This window comes from Hirundo rustica, chromosome 37 (assembly GCF_015227805.2).
Source record: "Hirundo rustica isolate bHirRus1 chromosome 37, bHirRus1.pri.v3, whole genome shotgun sequence".
Classification (NCBI taxonomy): domain Eukaryota; kingdom Metazoa; phylum Chordata; class Aves; order Passeriformes; family Hirundinidae; genus Hirundo; species Hirundo rustica.
In genome coordinates, this window is record NC_053486.1 from 105431 (window position 1) to 131302 (window position 25872).

The window sequence follows — 25872 nt, forward strand, 5'->3', positions numbered from 1 at the left end:
CCTTACCCTGGGAGGGGGGATTGCCCAGTCCGGGGTGGATGGTCCCCAGCCCACTTCCGAGGGTGCCAACCTGCCCTGGGGTTCTGCTGGAGTACAGGGGCTGCAGAGGGTGGCACCTGCCTGGCCACAGGGTTAGCTCGGAGCCTTTGTGTCACCCTGGGTTTTTCTGAGGTTTTTAAAGCCTTTTGATTGTTCATAAAATGGAGTCTGACCTTTTAGCTACTGTACAATATTAGGAGCAGTTTCTGCCTTTTCTCACACATGTAACATAAACAAATCCTTTGTTTTTCATTCTCTGTCCTTTGTTTGCATATCTCTAACCTGAAAACAATAGTAACTGACAGTTGGTCTGGCCATTCGGCTAGGAGGTGATAACTCCAGAAGCCAATCCACAGCCAGACCCACAAATGTATAAAAAGTAAGAAATAAACAGGCAGAGGGGCTCTCGGCCTTGGCTCAGCCTTGGGCTCTCTCGGAGGAACATCTCTGCCCTGCAAATCTCTCGTCTCCGTGTGATTGCTTTGCGTGTCCTGATCACACCTTTGTCCCAGGCACAGGAGCCTGCTGAGGCTGAGCTCGAGGTGAGAGGAATCCTTGAGGGATGGTAGGAGTCCAGCTGCCACCACAGGAGCTGGTATCTGCTGCCAGGGCTCACCTCAGCCTCTCTCTGCCCAGGCGCTGCTCACCTTCACCAACTCTGAGAGAGCAGCTGTGCAGGAGAGGGGCTTGGAGAGGATTTGCGTCCTGAGCCATTGGCTGGCTGGCTGTTCCACTCCGGAGGTGTACCTGTGGTGGGAACAGCTGCAGCTCTGAGGTGCCTTCAAGGCCAGCCTGGGCACAGGGTCTGAGCTGAAAGGTCTCACCCCCTCCATTTCCCCTGGGCTTCCCAACTTTGCCCCAGCCCTGTGTCGGATGGGACTGCCCAAGGAGCATGGAGGGAGCTCTTCCTGACGGGGCTGCTGTCCAGTGAGACGGGGTCTGCAGAGCCCCGCCAAGCTCTGACACACCTGCATCCAGCCCTGGATACACTGTGTGGGTCAGGGTTTTGGCCTCAGCTGCCACCTTCAGCCCTTCAGCTCTTCTGCCTGCTTCCCCCAGGCTGGCCAAAATGAGGAAAGAGGCGATGCCTGTGGACAGACCCAGATCCCAGTCCTCGGGAAGGTGTTTGGACGTCTCATCCTCATGTCATTTGAGGAAGAAAAAACCAACCGTGTGGCTCTGGATGCTCTCTTTGCCCTCCTCAAATTCATCTGTCAGCAGAAATATAAGAGAAGCTGCAGTGGGCTGCGTCCCCCCCCGCACAGTGACATCTCCTGATATATCTACTGGTCTTCCCCGGTATTTTGATGGACCCTTGTGCCTGGTGCAGGTGCCACCATGGCCCCAGCACTGCTGTCATCTCTGTTCCTTCCCCACGCTCTCTGTCCCGGGCTCTTGATGCTCCTCCACACAGGACTCAGCCCCATTCTGCCCGTTCCCCACATCCCCTGGAGAGCTCGTGTCCCACCCTGCCACCCTCCAGCCCCACGAGCCCTTTCCCCTGCCCAGGACTGAAGTCCCGGTGTAACTGGGGGCCGCATGCAGAGCTCCAGGAGCTCAGAGCTTCCCAGGCCAGCAGCACTGGGCACAGACACTGAAGAAAAGCCACCCTTTCCACCACTGTCACCACCTCCTCCTCCAACCAGCTCCTGCCCAGCCATTCCTAGCTCCCGAGGTCTGCCAGGATGTGGCTGGCACAGCAGCTGTGTCTCGCTGATGCATCCGTGTTTCCCCGCTCTTTTCGGTGTGGCACTGCCAGAGGGTACTGCACCACGGCTCCTGGGCAGCTGGGATCAGCTCTCTGCTTCGTTCTCCCAGTGCCAAGGACTTCACTGAGGTATTGAGCCCTCCCCTTGCTGGCACTTTTGTCCACAGCATTTGTGTAAGCCCAGGGGCCCACAATCAGTGGGGCTCCTTTCCTTCCTGCCACAGGCCTTTGGAAAACACCTCGGGACCTTCTGAGAGGACAGGCACCATCCTCCCAACCATTACAGTGCTCCACTACTCATTTACCTGCAATCAGCAGGTGGCTCTCAGCATGTTGGAGGTGATTGGAAGAGACCCTGACTGGTGACTGATGGATGTAAGTGGCCTCGTGTCTGGATTTCCCTGCCCTCTTGGCTTCCTGCCTCCCTCCATCCCTCCCAAATCCAGATGTCTCGGGCACCTGAAGCCACCCCGAGGCAGCAGAGAGGGACGGGAAGTGTGGAGATTGCTTCACTGCTGTGGACTCCAGGACGGTATGGATGAATGTAGAAGAGAGATCTCTGAAGTTGGGTTTTAGAAGATGAGGTTTATTGTAAGGGGTATGAGGCCTTGCTCTGAGCTGCCAGACTGCAGCTCGTGGCAAGGCCTAGGAAAGTGGGGGAAGGGAGAAGTAGGGAGAGGAAATTCCAAGAGGGGAAAGTCCTTGGGGAAGGGTGCCAGGCAAAAAGGGTGTCCAGCCCCCTTGGGACCCCTTATCAGGGGGCTTCAAGGTGGGCTAGAACAGGGCTTAGGCCAATGGGGTTACAGATACCTGATACTTCAGGGGAGGGGTACAGGTGTGGGATGAACCATACATTGGGGGTGAGACAGAACATTCCATTTGACCTCTGGGTCTGGCTGCAGGTGACCTTCAGCTGGTCACATAACTGTTTTCCCAGACATCCAGTAGTTAAGACACCTCAAACATCAAAACTTACTTTCAATTCTATCTCACAGGTTTCGCATTCTCAGAACCTAAGCAATCATATTTATAGGGCTTTCTGGCTTCATCCTCCCCAACAGGGAAGGGCAGCCGAGGACACGGCTCTAGCAGCAGCAGCAGCACCCTCACCCGTGTCCCTCCAGGTGCCAAACATCGTGAGCCACATCTACCACACTGGGCTGGTCAGGGACACCCAAATCCAGCACAGCCCCCACACCCTGCTTCTCCTGATGGCTGACCAGAGTCCTGGGCAGGGGGTCACAACGCCGCCGCAGATCTCTCCACCAGGAGAGAGGTACTGGCCACAACAGCCCCTGTGGGGAGAGGGACCCTGAGACCTTCTGGCCGCCAAACCCAAGGAACGCTGCCGAGGAGCTGGGCCCTCCATCCCACCACGCTGGGGGTCATCCAGGCCTTCAACAGCCACAGCTGGCTGGGCCAGCCAGAGCCAGCACGCTGCCCCTCAGCCCTCTCCTGCGATCCCCAGGCGCCTCACGTCTTGCAGGACTGCTGACAGTGCTCTGCCTCTCAGGAACGCCCTCACTTTGTGGGAGGTGACGTTCTCGGCGCCCCAGACTGCGGAGGAGGTGTTGAAGGAGCCGCGCACCCAACTCCAGGACCGTAAGAACGGCATTTTCCAGACCGCTGATGAGAACACCTGCCTCGCCTTCGTGGCTGTGAGCCAGCAGGAAAAGCCCCTGGTGCCCTTGCCCTCAGCTGAGGGGGGGAAGCAGGAGCTGTGCCAGAGGAGTCACCGAGACACACAAAGCAGTCACACGCAGACAAGAGATTTTCGCAAGGCAGAGGTCCTTCCGATTCCAGCTCACAGCTGAGAGAGCCGAGAGAAGAGACCCCTTTGTTTATTTCTTACTTTTTATACATTTGTGGGGTCTAGCAGAAGATTGGCTTTTTGGGGTTTCTACCCCTCAGCCTCAGCGGCCAGACCAACTGTCAGGTACAATTGTTTTCAGGTTAGAAATATGCAAACAAAGGACAGAGAATGAAAAACTGAGACGTTAATTTTGAGGAACTAAGGATTTTTTAGGAAAGTTAAGATAATAAGTTGCTGAATTAGCTGAAGTAGATAGGTAATCTTTGTTCGCAGTTAACAGAAGCCGGATCTTAGATAAGCTATCCCGGATCTTGTAACTCATTTCTTGTCAGGTTTATGTTTATGTAGTTGTCCTTGTCATGAAAAACAGAATGTGGTAAATAGGACATAAGATAGCTGCAGATTTCCTGCTTAAAGGACCCATTGAACACAGGAAACTGTAAGTTCTACCAAGGAATCATTTGTCACGAATGCATTGAAAAGGTAGAAAGGTCAGGACGAGGAAGACTCATCTTACTTCCTCATTTTAGGTGACCCCTCCCCAAAATAGACCCCCGACTCATTTTAAGAAACAAAGTACGCATGCTTAATAGCCTTTTTGTCAATTAGCATACGAAGCGAGGAATGGGAGGTGACAGGGGTATGAATATGCATTTGTATTTTGGATATTCAACACTTTTGTAAATAAAAGACTTTGTAATTACCTGTGAATTTCGCAGTGCGAATTAGGGAAATATCCCACGTGCTGCCCGGCCGTAATAAACACACACTTTCTAACTTTAAACTGTTAGAGAGTTTTTGTCCGTCACAGTTGGGTATCGATACTAGATCAATACCCATATTTCTTTAATAAATCAAAACAAAGGATTTGTTTATGTTACATCTGTGGGGAAAGGTAGAAAACTGCTCTAATATTCTACAGTAACTAAAAGGTCTGACTCCATTTCAAAAGGCTTTAAAAACTCAGAAAAACCAAGGTAACAGAGCCCTGATGGCTTTTCCAGGGGCAAAGGTCGCTCACTGCAGGGATTCCTTCAGGTGCTGACGATGTGTGAGAGCAGGAATTCGCTTCCTTTTTACGGTATCTGCAGGTTTCTGAAGTATTCAGGCAGTGCAGGCACATGGATGCTCTCCCTTGGTGCTCGGGGCCCTCATCACACTGTCAGAGAGAGGTGACAGGGTGAGCAGACAACTGGAATCCAGGCTTTGAGGCGCCAGGCAAGGCTTGTCCTGGAGTCAGGACATGGGGCGACTGCTCCGAGCACCCTCCCTGACGGGCAGGGCCTGGTGGCTGCCTGGGGAGTGCTCCAGGCGTGGCAAAACCATTTCTCACAAAATGGAAACCCCTAGCAGGACCTGGGATCCTTACACTGGGGTCTCAGCTCTCTAAATTGGGACCTGGGCCTCTCAAACCGGGGTCTGGACATCCCCACACACACACACACCTGGAGCTTGGGCCCATCAAAGTGGGGTTTGGGATCCTCCAACTGGGTGTGGAACCCTCCAACTGAGATCTGGGGACCCCTAAACTGGGTTTGGGCCCCTTAAATTCCTGTCCCAACTGTGGGCTCATTCCCCAGGTGCCAATTCCCTCACCAAGCCAGGGGATTTCTATTTTTCATTCCCGTTTCTCAGAGGGGAGATGGGCTTTTGGTTTTTTTTGCAAAAGGCTGATCCCAGTCTTGACCAGCAGAACTGACACTGGTTTGGAGTAGGGGGTCAGTGGGTCAGTGGTCACAACCCTCCCCTTTTCTTCGTTATAAAGTGGCTGGTTTTGCACTCAATGGTGGATTTTGAGGGTGACACCGTAAAAAAAACCTGGGGAAACGTGTGGGGGAGGTGAGGTAGGGTTTTATTTGGGGGTACAGAGAGAAAAGGGGCATAGGGAGACCTCAGGGTGGAGCTTTGGGCCCACCTTAGACGGGGGGACATGAGCAGGAAGACCCCAGGATGGAGATTTGGGATCCTCAGGGCGGGCTTTGTGGGGTCTCTGGGGGGATTTGGAGGGCCCCAAGGTGGATTTAGGGGGTTCCAAGATAGATTTTGGGGTCCAAGATGGATTTTGTGGGTCCCAGGCTGTGGGGAGGCCTCAGGCATTGGCGCCCCCTTTCGGCTGGGAGGACTCAGCGCCGGATTTCACAGCGCCCTCAGTTTTGGGGCCTTCGGGGTTTTCAGGATTCCCAGGGTGGATTTTTGGAGTTTCACGGTGGGTTTCGCTCCCCCCCAGGATGGATTAGGGCATCTCAGGTTGGGCTTGGGGGTTCTGTAGTAGGTTTTTTAGGGTGCCAGGTTGGGCTCTGGGGGTCCTAGGCTGGCTTTTCAGGGATGGATTTTAGGGTTCCAGCACACGCAGTGCAAAGTCCAGGCTGGGGGCACTGTGGGTCAGACACCCCATGGACACCACGTCGATGTGGGGCCCCAAAAACTGGGGGAGGGTCTCCAGAACGATTCCCCCGCTGGCCTCCACCGTCACGCCGGGGTGCGCAGCCTTGACCAGCGCCGCCGCCGCATGCAGCTCCTGGGGGGGGGGGACACAGCCCGTTAGCAGGGAGCAATCCCTCCCCAAAATTTTCCGGTTTGGATAGAAAACCCCCATAAAACGGATGCTACATAGCGCAGAATTCCCCCTCCCAAAACTGGTGCTTTCACTGCCCAAATCTGCCCAGTTTGGGTCGTCCCCCAAGAAACCACCAATTCAGGGGTTACTCTACCCACTGACCTCCAAAATTGGGGTGTCCAGCCCCAAACCCTCCAAATCAAGGAGTAGCCCCCAATAGGGGGGTGTCCCTAAACCAGAAACCCTGCAAAACTGTGGGCTGTGCACCCAACATCTTCCTAACTGGGGGCCCCACCCACCACTGACCCCCAGAAAAACCCTGAATTGGGGCTCTCCAATCCACTGATCACCCACATTGGGATCCCCCCACCCAGAACCTCCCAAAATTGTGGGGCCCCCACCCAACTCCTCCAATCCAGGCATTTGCCCACCCACTGAGCCCCCCATTGTGGTCCCCCCACATAAACTCCCCAAGTCAAGGGTCCCTCCACCCAGAAACCCCCCAAATTGGGATTACCCAACCCTCTGACCCCCCAAATTTGGATTACCCACCCCTCTGACCCCCCCAAACTGGGATTCCCCCTCGGATCTTTGGGACTGCCCCACATTTAGAGCAGATTCTCATTTTCCTGGTGCAGCCTCACCCCTGCGTGTCCCCCGTTTTTGCCCCTCCCCTTGATTTTGGGGGCTCAGCTGGGGGGAGAAGAGCCCAGATCTATGTGATCAGACCTCATTTTTTGGGGGCCTCTCCCAGATTTTGGGAGCTCACCTGGTGGGGGCAGAGGTCAAATCCATGGCTTTACCACCCCACGTTTTGAGACATCTCTGACCTATTTTTTGGGCTTTATCCCCATTTTTAGAGTCCAAGCCCCCATTTTTGGGCCCCAGCCCACACTTGGGGTCCCACCATTACTGGTTCCTGTCCGATTTTGGGGCTCACCTGAGGGGCCAGGTTGTCCAGCAGGACGATGTCAGCCCCTGCTCCTGCAGCCGCCAGCGCCTCATCTGCACTCGAGCACTCGACCCCCAAGCGGCGGGTGAAGCCCCCGGCCCGGCGCACCCCCAAAATCATCTGGGGAAGAGGGGGGGGTCAGGGGGAACCCCAGAGCGATACCCAATCCCTCAGACCCAGAATTGGGCAGGGTAAAATGGGGGTCCCCCACAGTGATCCCCACAATTTGGGGTCCTCTCCCCAGATCCCCCCAGTTCAAGGGTGTCACCTGACCCCAAAATTGGGGTTGCCCCACCTAGAAACACCCAAATTTAGAGTTTTGCAACACATGATCCCCACCTCCCCCAATTCAGGGGTTCTCCCCCAATTTCCCTCCCAAACTGGGACCCCCCACACACAAATCCCCCCCAGTCCAGGAGTCCTCCCACATCAGTCCAACCCCAGAATACCCCAATCCAAGAGTCTGTCCCAAAATTGGGATCCCCTTCAAATATTGGTGCTTCCCCACCACCCTGGAAATTCCGGGTACCCCAAGCCATCCTTCCCCCCAAAAATCGAGCCCCCTCCACCAATCCCCCCTCCCCATTTCCCCCAAACCTCATGTTCTCCCCATCCAACACCCCCAAAATTGGGGTTGTCACACCTTCCACCCAGAACCCCCCAATTCAAGGCTCGCCTCACCAATCTCCCCCCCAAACTGGGGTCCTGGCCCCCCAATCTCCGAACTTCCCCACCCGGCACCCACAACCCCGGGGTTCTGCCCGCCTTCACCGCCCAAATTTCGGAAACCACCCCCCCACCCAGAAACATCCCCCCAATTCAAGGACCCCCCCCCAAAAAATTCCTCGTCCCCACCTGCTGGAGCCCCCCCGCTGCCGCCGCCAGCGCTCGGTGATTGTCCTTGAGCAGGAGGAGCCCCCCCAAACCTCCCCGGTGGGGGTCGGCTCCCCCCACCCCCAGCGCGTATTTCTCCGCCAAGCGGAACCCCGGCGTGGTTTTTCGGGTGCCCCCCACCACCCCCGCCCAGCCCCGTGCCCGCGCCACCCCCACAGCCCTGGCTGCCATCGAGGCCACCCCGCTGCAGCGCCCCAAAATATTGAGGGCCACCCTCTCCCCCAACAACACCCCCGCGGCCGGACCCTCCACCTCGGCCACCACCGCCCTCCCCGGCGGCAACGCCGACCCCTCGGGCACCCTCCAAGCCACCCGGCACCCCGACACCCCAAAAACGGCCTCGGCGAAGGGGGCTCCGGCCAGGACTCCCCCCGAGCCGCCCCCGCTCTTGCTGAGCAGGTGAGCGCGGGTCGCGGTGTCCCCGGCCGCCGCCACCGCCGCGTCCGGCCAGGGCGCGTCCTCCTCCAGCCAGGAGCGAGCCAGGGAGCGCAGGCGGTGCGCGGGAGGAGCGGGGGCCCAGCCCCGGCCGGGGGGCTCCGAGCCGGCCATGCTCCCGGGGGGGGCCTGGGAACAGCGGCAGGGGAGTTATTGGGACCGGCGAGGGGGATTTGGGGTGACGGGGAGGGGGCTTGGAGCGTTTATTGGGGCGCTAGGAGGGTCCCTGAGAGGATGCTGGGGGTCGGCGGTGGGGTTTTCAGGGAGGTGTTTGGGTGTGGAGGGGATTTGGAGGGTTATTGAAGTGCTGAAGGGGAATTTTGGGTCGGTCTTTGGAGGGGTTGGGGGATACTGGGTTCCATAGTGGGGTTTTCAGGGAGGTATTCGGGTGTGGAGGGGATTTGGAGGGTTATTGAGGTGCTGAAGGGGAAATTTGGGTCGGTCTTTGAGGCAGTAGGGGGATACAGGGGTCCTCAGTGGGATTTTCAGGGAGATATTTGGGTCTGGAGGGGATTTGGGGGTCATTAAGATGCTGAAGGGGAAATTTGGGTCGGTCTTTGGGGGGGTTGGGGGATACTGGGATCCGGGGAGGATTTCAGGGAGGTGTTTGGATCTAGAGATGATTTGGAGGGTTATTGAGGTGCTGAAGGGGAAATTTGGGTCGGTCTTTGAGGCAGTAGGGGGATACAGGGGTCCTCAGTGGGATTTTCAGGGAGATATTTGGGTCTGGAGGGGATTTGGGGGTCATTAAGATGCTGAAGGGGAAATTTGGGTCGGTCTTTGGGGGGGTTGGGGGATACTGGGATCCGGGGAGGATTTCAGGGAGGTGTTTGGATCTAGAGATGATTTGGAGGGTTATTGAGGTGCTGAAGGGGAAATTTGGGTTGGTCTTTGGGGGGGTTGGGGGATATGGGGGTCCTTGTGGGAATTTTGAGGGGATGCTGCGGCAGTTGAGAATTCCTTGAGGGGATACTGAGGAGGGGTCTTGGAGCGTTTATTGGGGCGCTAGGAGGGTCCCCGAGAGGATGATGGGGGTCGGCGGTGGGGTTTTCAGGGAGGTGTTTGGGTGTGGGGGGGATTTGGAGGGTTATTGGGGTGCTGAAGGGGAAATTTGGGTCGGTCTTTGGGGAGTTTGGGGGATACTGGGTTCCACAGTGGGGTTTTCAGGGAGGTATTCGGGTGTGGAGGGGATTTGGAGGGTTATTGGGGTGCTGAAGGGGAAATTTGGGTCGGTCTTTGAGGCAGTAGGGGGATACAGGGGTCCTCAGTGGGATTTTCAGGGAGGTGTTTGGGTCTGGAGGAGATTTGGAGGGTTATTGAGGTGCTGGAAGGGGAAATTTGGGTCAGTCTGGGGGGGGGGTTGGAGATACAGGGGTCCTCAGTGGGATTTTCAGGAAGGTATTCGGGTGTGGAGGAGATTTGGAGGGTTATTGAGGTGCTGAAGGGGAAATTTGGGTTGGTCTTTGGGGGGTTGGGGGATATGGGGGTCCTTGTGGGAATTTTGAGGGGATGCTGAGGCAGTTGAGAATTCCTTGAGGGGATACTGAGGAGGGGTCTTGGAGCGTTTATTGGGGTGCTAGGAGGGTCCCTGAGAGGATGCTGGGGGTCGGCGGTGGGGTTTTCAGGGAGGTGTTTGGGTGTGGAGGGGATTTGGAGGGTTATTGGGGTGCTGAAGGGGAAATTTGGGTCGGTCTTTGGAGGGGTTGGGGGATACTGGGTTCCACAGTGGGATTTTCAGGGAGGTGTTTGGGTGTGGAGGAGATTTGGAGGGTTATTGAGGTGCTGGAAGGGGAAATTTGGGTCAGTCTTTGGGGGGGTTGGAGATACAGGGGTCCTCAGTGGGATTTTCAGGAAGGTATTTGGATCTGGAGGAGATTTGGGGGTCATTAAGATGCTGAAGGGGAAATCTGGGTTGGTTTTTGGAGGGATTGGGGGATACGGGGGTCCTTGTGGGAATTTTGAAGGGATGAGAGTCCCAGGAGGGCCCTTGAGGGGATACTGGGATCCGGGGAGGAATTTAAGGGAGGTGTTTGGGTCCTAGAGATTATTTGGGGGTCATTAAGATTCTGAAGGGGAAATTTGGGTCGATCTTTGGGGCGGTTGGGAGACACTGGGGTCCTTGGGAGAATTTTGGGAGGGGGCCTGGTGGCTCCTTAGTAGGATTTGGAGGGGGGGGAGCTCTTCAGGGGTTTTGAGGGTCCTTGAGGAGATTTTGGGGTCCTGGCGAGGGGTTTTGGGGGCTATTCAGGAGGTTATTGGGTCCTGGGAAGGGGATTTTGGGTCGGTCCTGGGGAGAGGCTGGGGGTCCTAGGAGGGTCCATGAAGGGATATTGGGATCCTAAGGGGATTTTGGAGAAGAGTTTTGGGTGCGGGGTGATGGTGTGGGGGTGGGATTTGGGGAGTTATTGGGGTCCTAGGGTGGATTTGGGAATCCAGGAAGGGGATCAAATGTGGGTCCCGCCCCCCCCCCACCACGGGCACCCCAGGTTGTGGGTCCCCCTCCCCGCCCTCCTGCCCCTTCCCCCCGGCTCAGGGCGGTCCAAAGTCCGGTCCAAAGTCCGGCCTGGCCACATCACCCCCCCCTCACCCCTCCCCGAGACCCCAAGGGAGGGATTGGGGCCCCACTCACCAGCCGAGAGTGTCGGAGGCGACTGAAGCCCCAGTTTGGGGTCGGGAGGGTTCTTACCTGGGGGGGCGTGGCCCGCCTCGCCCCCACCGCCCAACCCCCGGGCTGTGATTGGCTGTCCCGGGGGTCCCCACCCCCCCAAAAAAAACCCTAAGCCAGGTTTGGGGTGGGGGGAGATGAAATTCCTTTTATTGGCAATAAATGAGGGTGGTGGGGAGGGTTGGGGGGACGCTTGGGTGGCGCCCGGTGGACGGGGGGCACTTGGGGTGACGCCAGATGACATCAGGTGATCCCCCAAACCTGCCCCACCCCAATTCAGACCCCATCAGTGCCGCGTGGGGGTGGGGGTTACAGGGACATCAGGGGGGCTGAGTGACACGTGGGGGGGTGACAGGAGGTGACAGTGGCAGCTGTGTTCCTCCGGGCGGGGCTGGGACCCAGGGGACAGCAGAGGGGACGCGGAGATGACAGAGGGGACAGGGACAAGATGAGACCCAGACGTGGAATTGGGGACGTGGAGAGGACACGGACATGGTGGCGGGGTCATGGGGATGGGGGTGGTGGCCAGGAGGGGATGGTCAAGGTGACAGCAGACCGTGGAGGTGACACAGAGGTGGTCAATGTCACCTGGAGGTGGTGGTGGGGGACGTGGGGATGGCGGTGGGAAGAGGGATCGGATGGTTGAGGTGACCAGGAGATGGTGGGGGGAGCAGGGGGGGAGAAGACAGAGTCAAGGATGCCTGGAGGTCGTGGAGGTGACCAGGACACGGTGGTGGGGACAGGGAGGAGGTGGAGGAGACAGGAGGATGGAACTGGGGACACGAAGATGGGCAATGTAACGTGGAGAGTGCGGTGGGGACATGAAGAGGGCGTGAGGGGGGACACGGAAATGTTCGAGGTGAACAGGACATGGTGGTGGGACATGAGGAGGGGACAGGGAGAGGGTGGTGGGGACATGGAGATGGTCAAGACCACCTGGAGATGGTCAAAGGGACACAAGAAGGGAGAGAGCGGGGACAGGGAGGACCTGGAGGTGACCATGGGCCATGAAGGTGACCACGGAAGGTGACCCATGAGCAGAGGGCGGGGTTCAGGTGGGACACGGGGCCTTGGGAATGGGGCATTTGGGATGCTGGGACACGGGGCTGTGGGGACATGGGGACACATCCTGCTCCCTCTCCGCCTCCAGGTAATTCCTGGCAATGGGCGTGAGGGTCTTGCCCAGGAGGATGATGGAGAAGGAGATCTTGAGCACTATCAGCCAAGGCGTCAGTGACAGCGGCGTCAGCTTGAGCATCACCTGGGGACACCAGGAGACAAAGGGTGGAACCCCTGGCTCCCATCAGCTTCCCCTTGGCCACCAACCCAACTCCCATGGCCACGAAACCAATGGCCACCACCCTGAGGGTCACATTCCTGACCGCCAGCACCTCAACATCCGTGGCCACAGACTCCCCACTCACGGCCACCAGACCCATGTTCAGCACTCCTGTGGCCACCAAACTGCTCTCCCCTTCATGGCCACCAGCCCTACGGGCACCAGCCCCACAGCTACCGACTCTGATGGCAAACAGCCCCTCCATGGTCACTTTCCCTATCCCTAGAACCACCAGCCCCCTGTGGCTACCAGACCCACATCTTGATGGCCACCAGCCCCACGATGACCACCCCAAAGGCCTGTGGGGGACATGGGGACATTGGAGGGTCACCATGGAGGGAGAGGTTGGGAGATCATGATGGGGAGGGACATGGGGGGACATGGTGGGAACACAGGATAGATGGAACCCATCACCCAGATGTTCACCCGGGGCGAGGGATTGGTTCTCTGACAGGTTGTGGAGGACATGGGGACATTGGGGAATCACCATGGGGGCAGAGATTGGGAGGTCTTCATGGTGAAGGACATGAGGGGACATGGTGGGAACAGAGGATGGATGGAGCCCATCAGCCAGATGTTTACCCAGGGCAGCATCTGGCTCTCCAACAGGTTGGGAGGGACATTGGGGGCTTTAAGAGGTCACCTTGGGGGGGACAGGGGGATGAGTGACACCACGAGGACACAGGGGGACATGGTGGTTGGAGACATTTGGGCCAGGGATTGGTTCCTGACCCAAATCGATGGCGGTGGGCTCATGGCAGGACATGGACAGGGGATGGAAGGTGGTGGAGGGTGGTTTTTTTGCCATGGAGGAGGACATGGGGGGACACATAGGAGGGACATGGGGGCATCATGGAGCGCATGGTGGTGATGGTGGTGGTGGTGATGTGATGATGACGATGATGGGGTTGGGTGATGAAGGTGGTGGCGGTGATGATGATGGAGATGGTTGATGAAATGATCATGTTGTTGATGAAGATGGTGATGGTGTCAGTGGTGTTGGGTGATGGTAATGGAGGTGATGGAGTTCACTGTGGTGTTGATGAAGACCAAGGCGTGGATGACAGTAGTGATGGTGATGATGATGATGATGGTTGTGTTGGAGCTGACGGTGGTGATGATGGTGTTGGTGATAAAACTGAAGGTGTGGGTGATAAAGATGAAGGTGTGGGTGCTGTGGTGGTAACGGTGTTGACGGTGGTGTGCAGTGGTGATGGTGTTTGTTGGTGTTGATTGGGGTGGGTGGTGAAGATGATGGTGTGTGTGATGATGGTGATGACAAAGATGGTGGCGATGGTGGTATTGAGGATGGAAGCGAAGGTGTGGCTGACGAAGACAAAGGTGTCAATGATGAAGATGATGGTGTGGGTGATGAAGATGATAAAGGTGAGGATGGAGTTACTGGCATCATGGTGACGGTGCCAGCGGTGTTGGATGGTGAGGATATTGGTGATGGAGTTCACCATAGCGTGGATGGTGGCATGAGTGATGAAGATGAGGTATGTGGTGATGATGAGGAGGAGGAGGAGGAGGATGGTGGGAGTAGTGTAATGGTGATGGTGTCAGAGGTGTGGGTGATGAAGAGGATGAAGATGAAGGTGAAGAGGATGAAGATGAAGGTGATGAAGAAGATGACAGCGATGATAGTGCTGGTGGTGTTGTGGTATGACGATGGAGGCTGATGGTATTGGGTGATGATGATGGAGCTGTGGCAGATGAAGACGATGATGTTGTGGGGGTGAGGGCGATGGTGCGGGTGGTTGTGGTGATGAAGATGACGGTGACGACGAAGGCCACCCCCGCTGCTCGTTGAGGGCATTTCACATCTCCACGGGGACCAGCACTGACAGCGCCGTCAGCACCGGAGCCACAAAGATGTCACAGCCCAGACCCTCAAAGACCACGCTGTGCTCTGGGACCCGTGTGAAATGGGGCTGGGGGGGTCACCAGGGGATCACCGGGCTGGAGCACTTAGGGAACACCTTGGGGACACCCAGGGGGGCTCCTGGGGGCTGGGCAGGCTCCACTGGTGTTGGGATTAAGGAGCAGCAGTCGCCCGTCCCAAACACTGTCACCGCAGGAGGACTTTGCCGTGAGACAAGCGCAGAACGGAGCACCCGAAGATAAGATCAAGGTGGGACAATTGTCCGGGAGTTACCTCGGACCTTGGGGGAGGTAAACAAAGCTGGGGGAGCAGAATGGATCCCTGGTGGTGGGCAAGGAAATCCAGCCCAGCACCGTGCTGCAATCAGCTCCAACTGGATCAAAGGGAATTCCAGAGGGGCAGAGGGCGACCACCAACCCACGGCCACCGACCCCAGAAACCTCTGGGAAGAGAAGAGACAGCCTGAGCTGGGACTGATTAACACCCAAGGCCAGGGAATGGTTTAAGTGGCAGCATCAGAGACTGTGTAGCCCAGGAGCACTAAATCCTTAGTTTGCTAAAATCCATAAACAGGGAGAAGTTCACAATGACCTCAGGACCCCCCAACACCCAGGAGCTCCGGGGGAAGAAGGACCAACAGGACGCTGCTGGACCCTTGGGTGGTGCAGACCTTCAGATCCACCTCCCTCCCTCCCTTCTCCCTCTCTTCCTGCCCTTGCTCCTTTCTCTCCCTCTCATTTTACTGCTCAGTGAATTCCCTACCCTTGGCTTTGGCACATGCTCCCATTTGCCCCTGAATCTGGGCAGTGGCACCTCAAGGATGGCGTCCCAACAGCCGGGGATCCTTTCGGTGACCTTAAGCCCCTCATTCCCGACAGGCACGAGCCCAGGAGTGCTGGGCCTTGGGCAGGGAAGCGCTGTGGCTCCCGGATGGACCAGAGCAGCCAGGATTCCAGGATTCTGTCCATGATCCGCTCCTGCCGTGACCCCAACCCGTGCTCCCCGGGGATGGGGCTCCCAGAGCCCTGGGCAGAACCTGCTTCCCTCTGTGCCCCAAACCCTGGGGGCTCCAGAGGCTGCTCCGGGTGCCCCTCGGCCCTCCCAGCTGTGGGGGGACATTCCAGGGTGTCCCAACCTGCCCTGCCCAGGGCACCGGGTGGGGGAGAAGGGAGACAGAGCCCCGGGAGCCCCCAGAGCCACTCTCTTTATGGCTGGGGAGGAACCGGAGACTCCCAGGGCTGGGAGAGGAACGAGGAACACGCAGGGACAGGGAACGTGGAACACACACATGGACATGAGAACAAGCCCACATGGACACCAAGAGTTGCTTTGCTGAAGGGGTTTATTGATTATTCCAGGGAAATTCCCAGGCTCCCAGGGGATCAGGGGGGTGATCCAGGGATGATCATCTCCTCATGCCGCTGGAGGGGGACAGGTCACGAGTGTCATCACCAGTTCCAGGCCTGAAAGGCAGAGCCCAAAGTGGGACCCCCGTGTCCACTGGGACAGCAGAGGGCCCTTGTCCCCACCGCTCTCGGCAGGGACCTGCGGCAGGAGAAGGGATTTGGAGCCCTGGATATACCTGGGACCGGACTTGGCTCTTGAGATCCATGTGGCTCCCAGAGCCCCTCAGCCTGGAATATGCCAAACCCTCCCAGAGCCCTCCCTGCTCCCACAGGGACACTGGGTGTCCCCAGAGCCCCCCAGTGCAAGGAAAGCCGTGGGGACGGCTGTGTGCACCTCACCCCAGGACATGGGTCAGGGACAGCCCCCTCCACGTCCCTCTGCCGTCCCCAAGGGCTGCACACCCCACAGGGCTCAGGGATCCGCCCTGGACCCCAAGGATCTTTTGTGGGGCTGGAGAAGCCCCGAGGATTTCTCACCAGAGCATCCAGAGGGGCGGCCGGGCATCACTCCTGCAGGAGCTCCACCTGCTCGGCCACGGAGGGCCGGGGAGAAAGGCAGGGTTAGAGGCACACCGGAGGATACTGGGGCACACTGGGAGATACTGGGAATGCTGAGGGGCACTGGGACACCCTGGAGGGTCATGACCAGGACAGGGGAAGCTCTGGGCCCAGCAGAACTCCAGGTACCCACCTCAGACCTCTTCACTCGCTGGGCGCCGCCCCCTGTCTGTAGAGAGATGGGGAGATGTCACTGGTGACTGGGGTGTCCCCAGTCCCAGTAAGGCAGGGGGGGACACAACTGGCCCCCAGTCCCCACACTGGTGGCCCAGTTCCAGAACTTACCAAAATGCACCCACCGTAACCTCCTTCAATGATTGTCTGCAGATGGAGAGCAAAGGTTTAGTCTGGGATGGCCCTCGTGGGGCTGAGGGGACACAGATGTCCCCAAGCCCCAGGGCTGCCCCTGGTCTGAGCGGGGAAATCCCTTCTGCTCCCCCAGTCCCACTCCAGCCAGTTTCACCTGATCCCTGCTCCTGCAGCAACCTTGGAGGGGATGCAGACAAGGAGAGCCAGGGGAATTTGGGGCCTCCAAGGAGGAGGGGACGGAGTGGGACGTGGGGGCCCCAAAGACAGTGAACTGGGGGGAGCTGGGGGTCCCAAGGCATGGGGCTGGGGGTGTTGAAGGGATGAGAACTGGGGAATGCAGGTGGGGAGGCAGGAATTCCAGTGGGGGCCATGGGGGCTGAAGCTGGGGTGTCTGGGGACAGAGGAGCAAAACTGATGGGTTGGGGAGGGGCAGTGAAGGAGGGGGATTTGGGGACACCCGTGTCATGGACAATGGGAAAGGGAAAGGGCTGGAGGGAAAGAGGAGAGGAAATGGACTGGGAACGATGCTCTTTGGAGTCGACTGGGCTGCACTGGGATGGGTGGGAATGCCATGGGGAGCCTGGGGAAGGTGCGGCCATGGGCAGCTCTGGGGTGCACTGGGGTGCCCTGCAGGGTGATGGCCACGAGAGGGGAGGGTCTGGGCTCAGCAGAAGGATTCAGGGTACCCACATCGCCAATTGCTATGCCGCCAGCTTCCTGTGGAGAGACCATGAGACGTCAGCGGTCACTGGGGTGTCCCCAGTCCTGGTGAAGGCCTGGGGGTGACCAAACTGCCCCCCCAGTTCCCGCACTGGTGCCCCCAGCTCCAGGACTTACCCCGGCACATATCGCGTCACCGCTGCCGTCCATGTCAGCCTGGGGAAGGAGAGCCAGAGGCTGGTCAGGATTGGCCCTGGTGGGGCTGGGGGGCACACGGGTGTCCTCAGCCCCCCCAGGCCGTGGCTGGGCTCTGCTCTCAGCAGGGGCTGCCAGGGGATTTGGGGACACAACCGCGGGGTGAACGGCCATGGACTGAGGGGAAAGGCTGGGAAGAGGAGCCCGGGAATCACCCGGGGGGTGGCATTTCCCAGTTTGTGCCACTTGAGCCTGGCTTGGGGCCGGGCGAGTTCAGACCTGTTTGGGTGAGTTCAGCCCAGTTTGGGAGAGTTCAGCCCAGTCTGGACGAGTTCAGCCCAGTTTGGCCAAGTTCAGCCCAGTTTGGCCAAGTTCAGCCCAGTTTGGCGACGTTCAGCCCAGTCTGCGCTTGAATTCGTTTGGACCTCTTGGTCCCACTTCAGCCTAGTTTGGGACTGGCCTTTGTCCTCGGGAGGGAACAGAGGAGATGCTGGGGAGACGCCCGAGGGGAGCAAGAGGATGGGATGGGGAGGCCCAGAAGGACGGGATTTGTGCGGAGCGGGACAGGAAAGCGCTGGGGCCGTGCCAGGGAGGAGCCGGGTCCGACCGTGCCGTGGGCAAGCCGGGCTCTGGCAGCGGGGGTTTCACTGCGGGAAGGGGAAGGACTTTGCAGAGGCAAAGGTGGCAAAGGAGAAAGCGGCAGCGCCTGGGGCCGGGGAGCCCGGCAGAGCCCCTGCACTGGGAAGAGCCCCCAGCCCCGAGCCCACCCCGTGGCCTTGGAGCCGCACCTTGCTCTGCGCCGGGAGGCACAGCAGGATGGAGAAGAGCAGGACCACGCCGAGCACGGCCACCTTCATCTTCCTGTGGCACCGGGCAGCGCTGCCTGAGGCTGCAGCGGGCCAGGAGAGCCTTTATCCCTGCCGGGACTCCTCCCTGCGCCCTCCCCGACAGCCCCCAGGCCAAAGCCCGGCTTGGCACAGCCCCCAGCCCTGGCCACAAGCCCGCCGCTGGCCCGGAGTCCATCCCAGCCGCGGCACGGATCCAGTGCCCCTCCCCGGCATCCCTGCAGCTTCCCGCACGGGGCAGCTGCCCCTGCAAGGGCCCGGGCACCCGGGGGGCCAAGGGGGGCAGGCAGGGATCCAAAGGCAGCTGGCGAGCCCGTGGGGACAAGCCCCACTCCAACAGGATCCATCCTCCAACAGCCCCCAGTGCCGCATCCCGCATCTCCCGCTGTCCCTTCCCTGCCGCAGCTTTCCCCGGGGGACAGCCCGCAGCTGAGCCCCAAACCGGCTGTGTCAGGGCAGAATTGTCCCTGTCCCCACTCCAGCCTCTCGGCCCAACGGGGGCTGGACTGACCCCTCTTCTGGGAGCGCCAGGACCCCGGGATCGGGGAGAACGCGGAGCTGCGAGGACAGCGGGGTCCCAGGCCTTGGGAACAGCCGGGTGACTGGGATCTGCAGGCTCTGCAGGCACTGGGGAGTGCTGGGGAATGGTGGCACTGGGACACCAGCGCTGGCCTTGGGGCACTGCTGGGGTGGCCGCAGTGTCTGGCTCCGGCCCATTCCCGGCTCTGCAGCCCCAAACTGCTCCAGGCCCCCGGGGGAGATCCCCTGCCTGGCCCCACCGTCCCACCCGGGGCCACCGTGTCCGGCTGGATCCCCCCAGTGCTGCTGTGCTGAGCTGTCCCAGACATGGGCTGCCAGGGGCTCTGTGCCCAGCAGGGCTGTGGCTCCAGGCTGGGCCGGCACTGGGACACAGCTCCCGCAGCGCCCCTGGCCCCAGGGATGGCCCTGCCCTGCCCGGGTCACTGCCCTGGCCCTGAGCAGGGCTCACCGTCCCACCCGAGGCTCCCGCGCTCCTGTCCCGGCTCGGAGCCGCTGTCAGGGTGACCCCGAGGGCACAGAGCAGCGACAGTCCCTGGCCAGGGCTCCTGCCAGCTGCCAGCGCCTCCATCCCGCACTGACATTCCCTGACATTTCCAGCACAGCTTCCCTCCTCACGGGACACTGACCACACAGAAGGGACCTCTTGTGCCACAGGTGGGAAAACCCTTCAGGCACCTGAGCCGACTGTTTGTGTTGGATTTTCCCGAGGAGACAGCAGTGACCTGGAAGATTTTCCTTTTGGCTCTTGGAGCTCTGTGCCTCCTTTGTTGGGGAATTGAGGAGCCTTGATCCTGGAGGGGCCCAGGGACATTTCCAGCCCCAGGACACTGAGGGGCTGTTCTGGATGATCCCAGCTGGGGGTTCATGGACTCTGCACAGACGTGCTCCTGTTTCCAGATCAGCAGCTCATTGGAATATGGAAACGATCCCAGTTTGGTGTCTGATGGAGGGATGGGTTACAGAATTGACACGGGGGGTCTGAGGTGCGGCTCATCTCTCCTGGACTGTGTCCCTTCCTCCTCCTGAACAGGACTGTGAGCAACTTGGCAAATTTCTGATTTTCCTGTCATCCTTTCTGTGGGATTTTTTCCACTGTCAGCTTCCAAATCCATTTCTGGCCCAGCCATTCTCCCCAGGCTGTGCCCACAGGGAGGTGTGTCTGTGGATCCCGGTGGGGAAAAGAGGATCCTCTTCTCCCCACATTTTCATCTCCCTTCCAAATTTCCCAGAGCCCTGCAGCTCCCAGACTCCCTCAGTAGCTGCGGTGTGGGGCAGAGGGGGCAGACAGGACAGGAGCAGGGGGTCTCAGCGCTGTTGCAGTGGTTTGGCTGGGATAAGAGGCTGCTGACTAGTGTCTGCCCACAGCAGTGCCTTGCCAGCTCTCCCCATCAGTTTCCCCGGCCGTGCCAGGCTCCTGTTCCTGCTGCAATCGTGACAGATGGGTTGGGGCCGCGGTCGCTCTGCTCCGTGGGGGATTTCTGGGAAGCGCTGTAAAATCCTGCCCTCCATCTTCGCCAGGCTTTGGAGCTCTGTGCTGGGCCACCCCTCTGCTTTGGGGATGGAGACAATTCCCAGGTTCACTCCTTGCCCTTTGTGCTCCAAGATGCTTTCAGCAGAGGACACACAGGATGGCACCTGCCCCACCTGTGCCTCCCTCCTAGGTGTGCTGTCCCTGATGCCAACGGTTCTTCAGTGTCTCGGACATCCTTGTCAAACAACAATCCTCCTGCTGGTGCTTCTCAGGAAGAGTTTCCCAGCTTTTCCTGGGCCTCACCAGCTCTTTCGGAAGATCCCCCAGGGATCTGCCCCACCCCAAAGCTGTGCTGTCGTGGCTGAGGCGGTGGGGAAACGCCGGCAGGTGCCTCTGAAGGTTCTCACCTCCAGCAGGCTGGGGCTGCAACCCAAGCCGGTTCCGCAGGGAGGGAGGGTCATGAGGTTTGAACCAAGGGAGCCCCGGCACCATCTCTGCCTGACACAGCTGGGCCCATCCAGGCCCTGCTCCACACCCAGGGAGGGCGACGGGGCACGTCTGGATCTCCAGACACACAAACACCAGACCACGGCCCTTGGCGGCACTGGCTGCCCTGGAGCCAGGAAGGATCCATGGGAACAGAGGCTGGCGTGGGAGAGATGCAAAGAAAGATCTCAGCCACTCTCTCTGGGAGAGCAAACCATCAGCTGGCCACTGCAGTGCCAGATTCCGGGGCCAAGAGTAGGGAATTGGATGGTGTGGAGCCCGGCTGGGGATTCCTTGCTGGAGATCTGGGCATTGACAGTGGGATTGGGAATGGGGCAGCAGTCCTCAGCCTCTGGAAGCTGCTCCTGCTCACTGGGAAGGACAGAATTCTCTTTGAGCAAGATCCTGGTTAGGGATGTGCCCTGGATCTGAGGGAATCACCTGTGGGGGAGGCAATTCACAGCAGCCTGGAGAACAGCTGTCCCAGTATCTGGATGGAATCCAGGACACGCTGTCCATGCTGAGAGAGTTTGTGCAAAGTGCGCTGACTTCGTCCACCAAGAGCAGTGGGAATAACGAGCTGGAGAGGCCGCCCCAGCCCCAGGAACTGGGAATGTCCCTGCCTCCCCCGGGAATGCGTCTCAGCTGTGGAGAAACTGCCCCTGCGGTTATCCCAGATTTTAAGGAAGGACGTTTTTCCTGCTCCTCCTGACTGCTGTCTCAGCCGTGAAGAGTTTCTGCTCAAGGGAGGGCACTGGTGCCACAGCCCATGTGTCACCCCGTGGTTCTGTTTGTGGGACAGGGTGTTGGACAGGAGGAAACGGAGTGGGGAACCTCCCTGGAGCCTACAACTCCAGGTACAGAACTTGGAAGGGGGGGAAAAAAAGACAACAAGCATTTCTGCAGGACAGTCCCAGAATCCTAGGATCACTGCAGTTGGAAAAGACCCCCAAGATGATCAAGGCCACCCTGTGACCCGTCCCCAACTTGTCACCAGACCAGAGCCCTGAGCGCCGTGTCCGGGTGTTCCTTGGACTCCATCATCTCACGGAACAGCCCCTTCCAAGGCCTGACAACCCCTTCCATGGAGGAATTCATCCAGATGCCCAACCTGAAACTCCCCTGGCACAGATTGAGGCTGTTCCCTCTCATCCTGCCCCTGTTCCCTGGGAGCAGAGCCCAACTGGAAATGTCCCTGGAACCCCCAGGATCAAGGCTCCTCAATTCTCCAACAAAGGAGGCACAGAGCTCCAAGAGGCAAAAGGAAAATCTTCCAGGTCACTGCTGTCTCCTCGGGAATATCCAACACAAACAGTCGGCTCAGGTGCCTGAAGGGTTTTCCCACCTGTGGCACAAGAGGTCCCTTCTGTGTGGTCAGTGTCCCGTAAGGAGGGAAGCTGTGCTGGAAATGTCAGGGAATGTCAGTGCGGGATGGAGGCGCTGGCAGCTGGCAGGAGCCCTGGCCAGGGACTGTCGCTGCTCTGTGCCCTCGGGGTCACCCTGACAGGGGCTCCGAGCCGGGACAGGATCATCCTGGGAACAAAACCTGGGACCCCTGGGATTCCCTGTGGCTCAGGCACACCTCCCGCTGCCTTCAGAGCACAAATCAAGTTCTCGCCACCAGCCTGAGATCCCCAGCTTGGGTCTTGTGAAAACACTTCTCCACACACAACTGTAGGCCCAACATGAAACCAGAGCACTCTTTTCCTGCCCCATGGGTTGCTGGAGGGGGTTGGAAGTGGGTGGTGATTGGGAATGCAGAAGGGCTGCTGCCCCATTCCCAATCCCACTGTCAATGCCCAGATCTCCAGCAAGGAATCCCCAGCCGGGCTCCACACCATCCAATTCCCTACTCTTGGCCCCGGAATCTGGCACTGCAGTGGCCAGCTGATGGTTTGCTCTCCCAGAGAGAGTGGCTGAGATCTTTCTTTGCATCTCTCCCACGCCAGCCTCTGTTCCCATGGATCCTTCCTGGCTCCAGGGCAGCCAGTGCCGCCAAGGGCCGTGGTCTGGTGTTGGTGTGTCTGGAGATCCAGACGTGCCCCGTCGCCCTCCCTGGGTGTGGAGCAGGGCCTGGATGGGCCCAGCTGTGTCAGGCAGAGATGGTGCCGGGGCTCCCTTGGTTCAAACCTCATGACCCTCCCTCCCTGCGGAACCGGCTTGGGTTGCAGCCCCAGCCTGCTGGAGGTGAGAACCTTCAGAGGCACCTGCCGGCGTTTCCCCACCGCCTCAGCCACGACAACACAGCTTTGGGGTGGGGCAGATCCCTGGGGGATCTTCCGAAAGAGCTGGTGAGGCCCAGGAAAAGCTGGGAAACTCTTCCTGAGAAGCACCAGCAGGAGGATTGTTGTTTGACAAGGATGTCCGAGACACTGAAGAACCGTTGGCATCAGGGACAGCACACCTAGGAGGGAGGCACAGGTGGGGCAGGTGCCATCCTGTGTGTCCTCTGCTGAAAGCATCTTGGAGCACAAAGGGCAAGGAGTGAACCTGGGAATTGTCTCCATCCCCAAAGCAGAGGGGTGGCCCAGCACAGAGCTCCAAAGCCTGGCGAAGATGGAGGGCAGGATTTTACAGCGCTTCCCAGAAATCCCCCACGGAGCAGAGCGACGGTGGCCCCAACCCACCTGTCACGATTGCAGCAGGAACAGGAGCCTGGCACGGCCGGGGAAACTGATGGGGAGAGCTGGCAAGGCACTGCTGTGGGCAGCAGCTGGTCAGCAGCCTCTTATCCCAGCCAAACCACTGCAACAGCGCTGAGACCCCCTGCTCCTGTCCTGTCTGCCCCCTCTGCCCCACACCGCAGCTACTGAGGGAGTCTGGGAGCTGCAGGGCTCTGGGAAGTTTGGAAGGGAGATGAAAATGTGGGGAGAAGAGGATCCTCTTTTCCCCACTGGGATCCACAGCCACACCTCCCTGTGGGCACAGCCTGGGGAGAATGGCTGGGCCAGAAATGGATTTGGAACCAAGGGTGGAAAAAATCCCACAGAAAGAATGACAGGAAAATCAGAAATTTGCCAAGTTGCTCACAGTCCTGTTCAGGAGGAGGAAGGGACACAGTCCAGGACAGATCAGCCGCACCTCAGGCCCCCCATGTCAATTCTGTAACCCATCCCTCCATCAGACACCAAACTGGGATCGTTTCCATGTTCCAATGAGCTGCTGATCTGGAAACAGGAGCACATCTGTGCAGAGTCCATGAACCCCCAGCTGGGATCATCCAGAACGGCCCCTCAGTGTCCTGGGGCTGGAAATGTCCCTGGGCCCCTCCAGGATCAAGGCTCCTCAATTCCCCAACAAAGGAGGCACAGAGCTCCAAGAGGCAAAAGGAAAATCTTCCAGGTCACTGCTGTCTCCTCGGGAAAATCCAACACAAACAGTCGGCTCAGGTGCCTGAAGGGTTTTCCCACCTGTGGCACAAGAGGTCCCTTCTGTGTGGTCAGTGTCCCGTGAGGAGGGAAGCTGTGCTGGAAATGTCAGGGAATGTCAGTGCGGGATGGAGGCGCTGGCAGCTGGCAGGAGCCCTGGCCAGGGACTGTCGCTGCTCTGTGCCCTCGGGGTCACCCTGACAGCGGCTCCGAGCCGGGACAGGAGCGCGGGAGCCTCGGGTGGGACGGTGAGCCCTGCTCAGGGCCAGGGCAGTGACCCGGGCAGGGCAGGGCCATCCCTGGGGCCAGGGGTGCTGCGGGAGCTGTGTCCCAGTGCCAGCCCAGCCCGGAGCCACAGCCCTGCTGGGCACAGAGCCCCTGGCAGCCCATGTCTGGGACAGCTCAGCACAGCAGCACCGGGGGGATCCAGCGGGACACGGTGGCCCCAGGTGGGACGGTGGGGCCGGGCAGGGGATCTCCCCCGGGGGCCTGGAGCAGTTTGGGGCTGCAGAGCCGGGAATGGGCTGGAGCCGGACACTGCGGCCACCCCAGCAGTGCCCCAAGGCCAGCGCTGGTGTCCCAGTGCCACCATTCCCCAGCGCTCCCCAGTGCCTGCAGAGCCTGCAGATCCCAGTCACCCGGCTGTTCCCAAGGCCTGGGACCCCGCTGTCCTCGCAGCTCCACGTTCTCCCCGATCCCGGGGTCCTGGCGCTCCCAGAAGAGGGGTCAGTCCAGCCCCCGTTGGGCCGAGAGGCTGGAGTGGGGACAGGGACAATTCTGCCCTGACACAGCCGGTTTGGGGCTCAGCTGCGGGCTGTCCCCCAGGGAAAGCTGCGGCAGGGAAGGGACAGCGGGAGATGCGGGATGCGGCACTGGGGGCTGTTGGAGGATGGATCCTGTTGGAGTGGGGCTTGTCCCCACGGGCTCGCCAGCTGCCTTTGGATCCCTGCCTGCCCCCCTTGGCCCCCCGGGTGCCCGGGCCCTTGCAGGGGCAGCTGCCCCGTGCGGGAAGCTGCAGGGATGCCGGGGAGGGGCACTGGATCCGTGCCGCGGCTGGGACGGACTCCGGGCCAGCGGCGGGCTTGTGGCCAGGGCTGGGGGCTGTGCCAAGCCGGGCTTTGGCCTGGGGGCTGTCGGGGAGGGCGCAGGGAGGAGTCCCGGCAGGGATAAAGGCTCTCCTGGCCCGCTGCAGCCTCAGGCAGCGCTGCCCGGTGCCACAGGAAGATGAAGGTGGCCGTGCTCGGCGTGGTCCTGCTCTTCTCCATCCTGCTGTGCCTCCCGGCGCAGAGCAAGGTGCGGCTCCAAGGCCACGGGGTGGGCTCGGGGCTGGGGGCTCTTCCCAGTGCAGGGGCTCTGCCGGGCTCCCCGGCCCCAGGCGCTGCCGCTTTCTCCTTTGCCACCTTTGCCTCTGCAAAGTCCTTCCCCTTCCCGCAGTGAAACTCCCGCTGCCAGAGCCCGGCTTGCCCACGGCACGGTCGGACCCGGCTCCTCCCTGGCACGGCCCCAGCGCTTTCCTGTCCCGCTCCGCACAAATCCCGTCCTTCTGGGCCTCCCCATCCCATCCTCTTGCTCCCTTCGGGCGTCTCCCCAGCATCTCCTCTGTTCCCTCCCGAGGACAAAGGCCAGTCCCAAACTAGGGTGAAGTGGGACCAAGAGGTCCAAACGAATTCAAGCGCAGACTGGGCTGAACTCACCCAAACTGGGCTGAACTTGGCCAAACTGGGCTGAATTCACCCAAACTGGGCTG

At 59.5% G+C, this 25872-nt stretch overlaps 1 protein-coding gene across 1 annotated transcript; it reads right to left on the reverse strand.

The window, feature by feature from the left end:
• Nucleotides 1–5450: 5450 nt before the first annotated feature.
• QPRT (quinolinate phosphoribosyltransferase) lies at nucleotides 5451–8512 on the reverse strand. Its single transcript, XM_040088805.2, has 3 exons — nucleotides 7925–8512; nucleotides 7058–7189; nucleotides 5451–6078 (listed from the first exon to the last, which is right to left on the reverse strand). Exons 1-3 carry the CDS (start codon nucleotides 8510–8512, stop codon nucleotides 5893–5895), a joined length of 906 nt encoding a protein of 301 aa, XP_039944739.1. The 3' UTR covers nucleotides 5451–5892.
• Between the last annotated feature and the right edge of the window lie 17360 nt (nucleotides 8513–25872).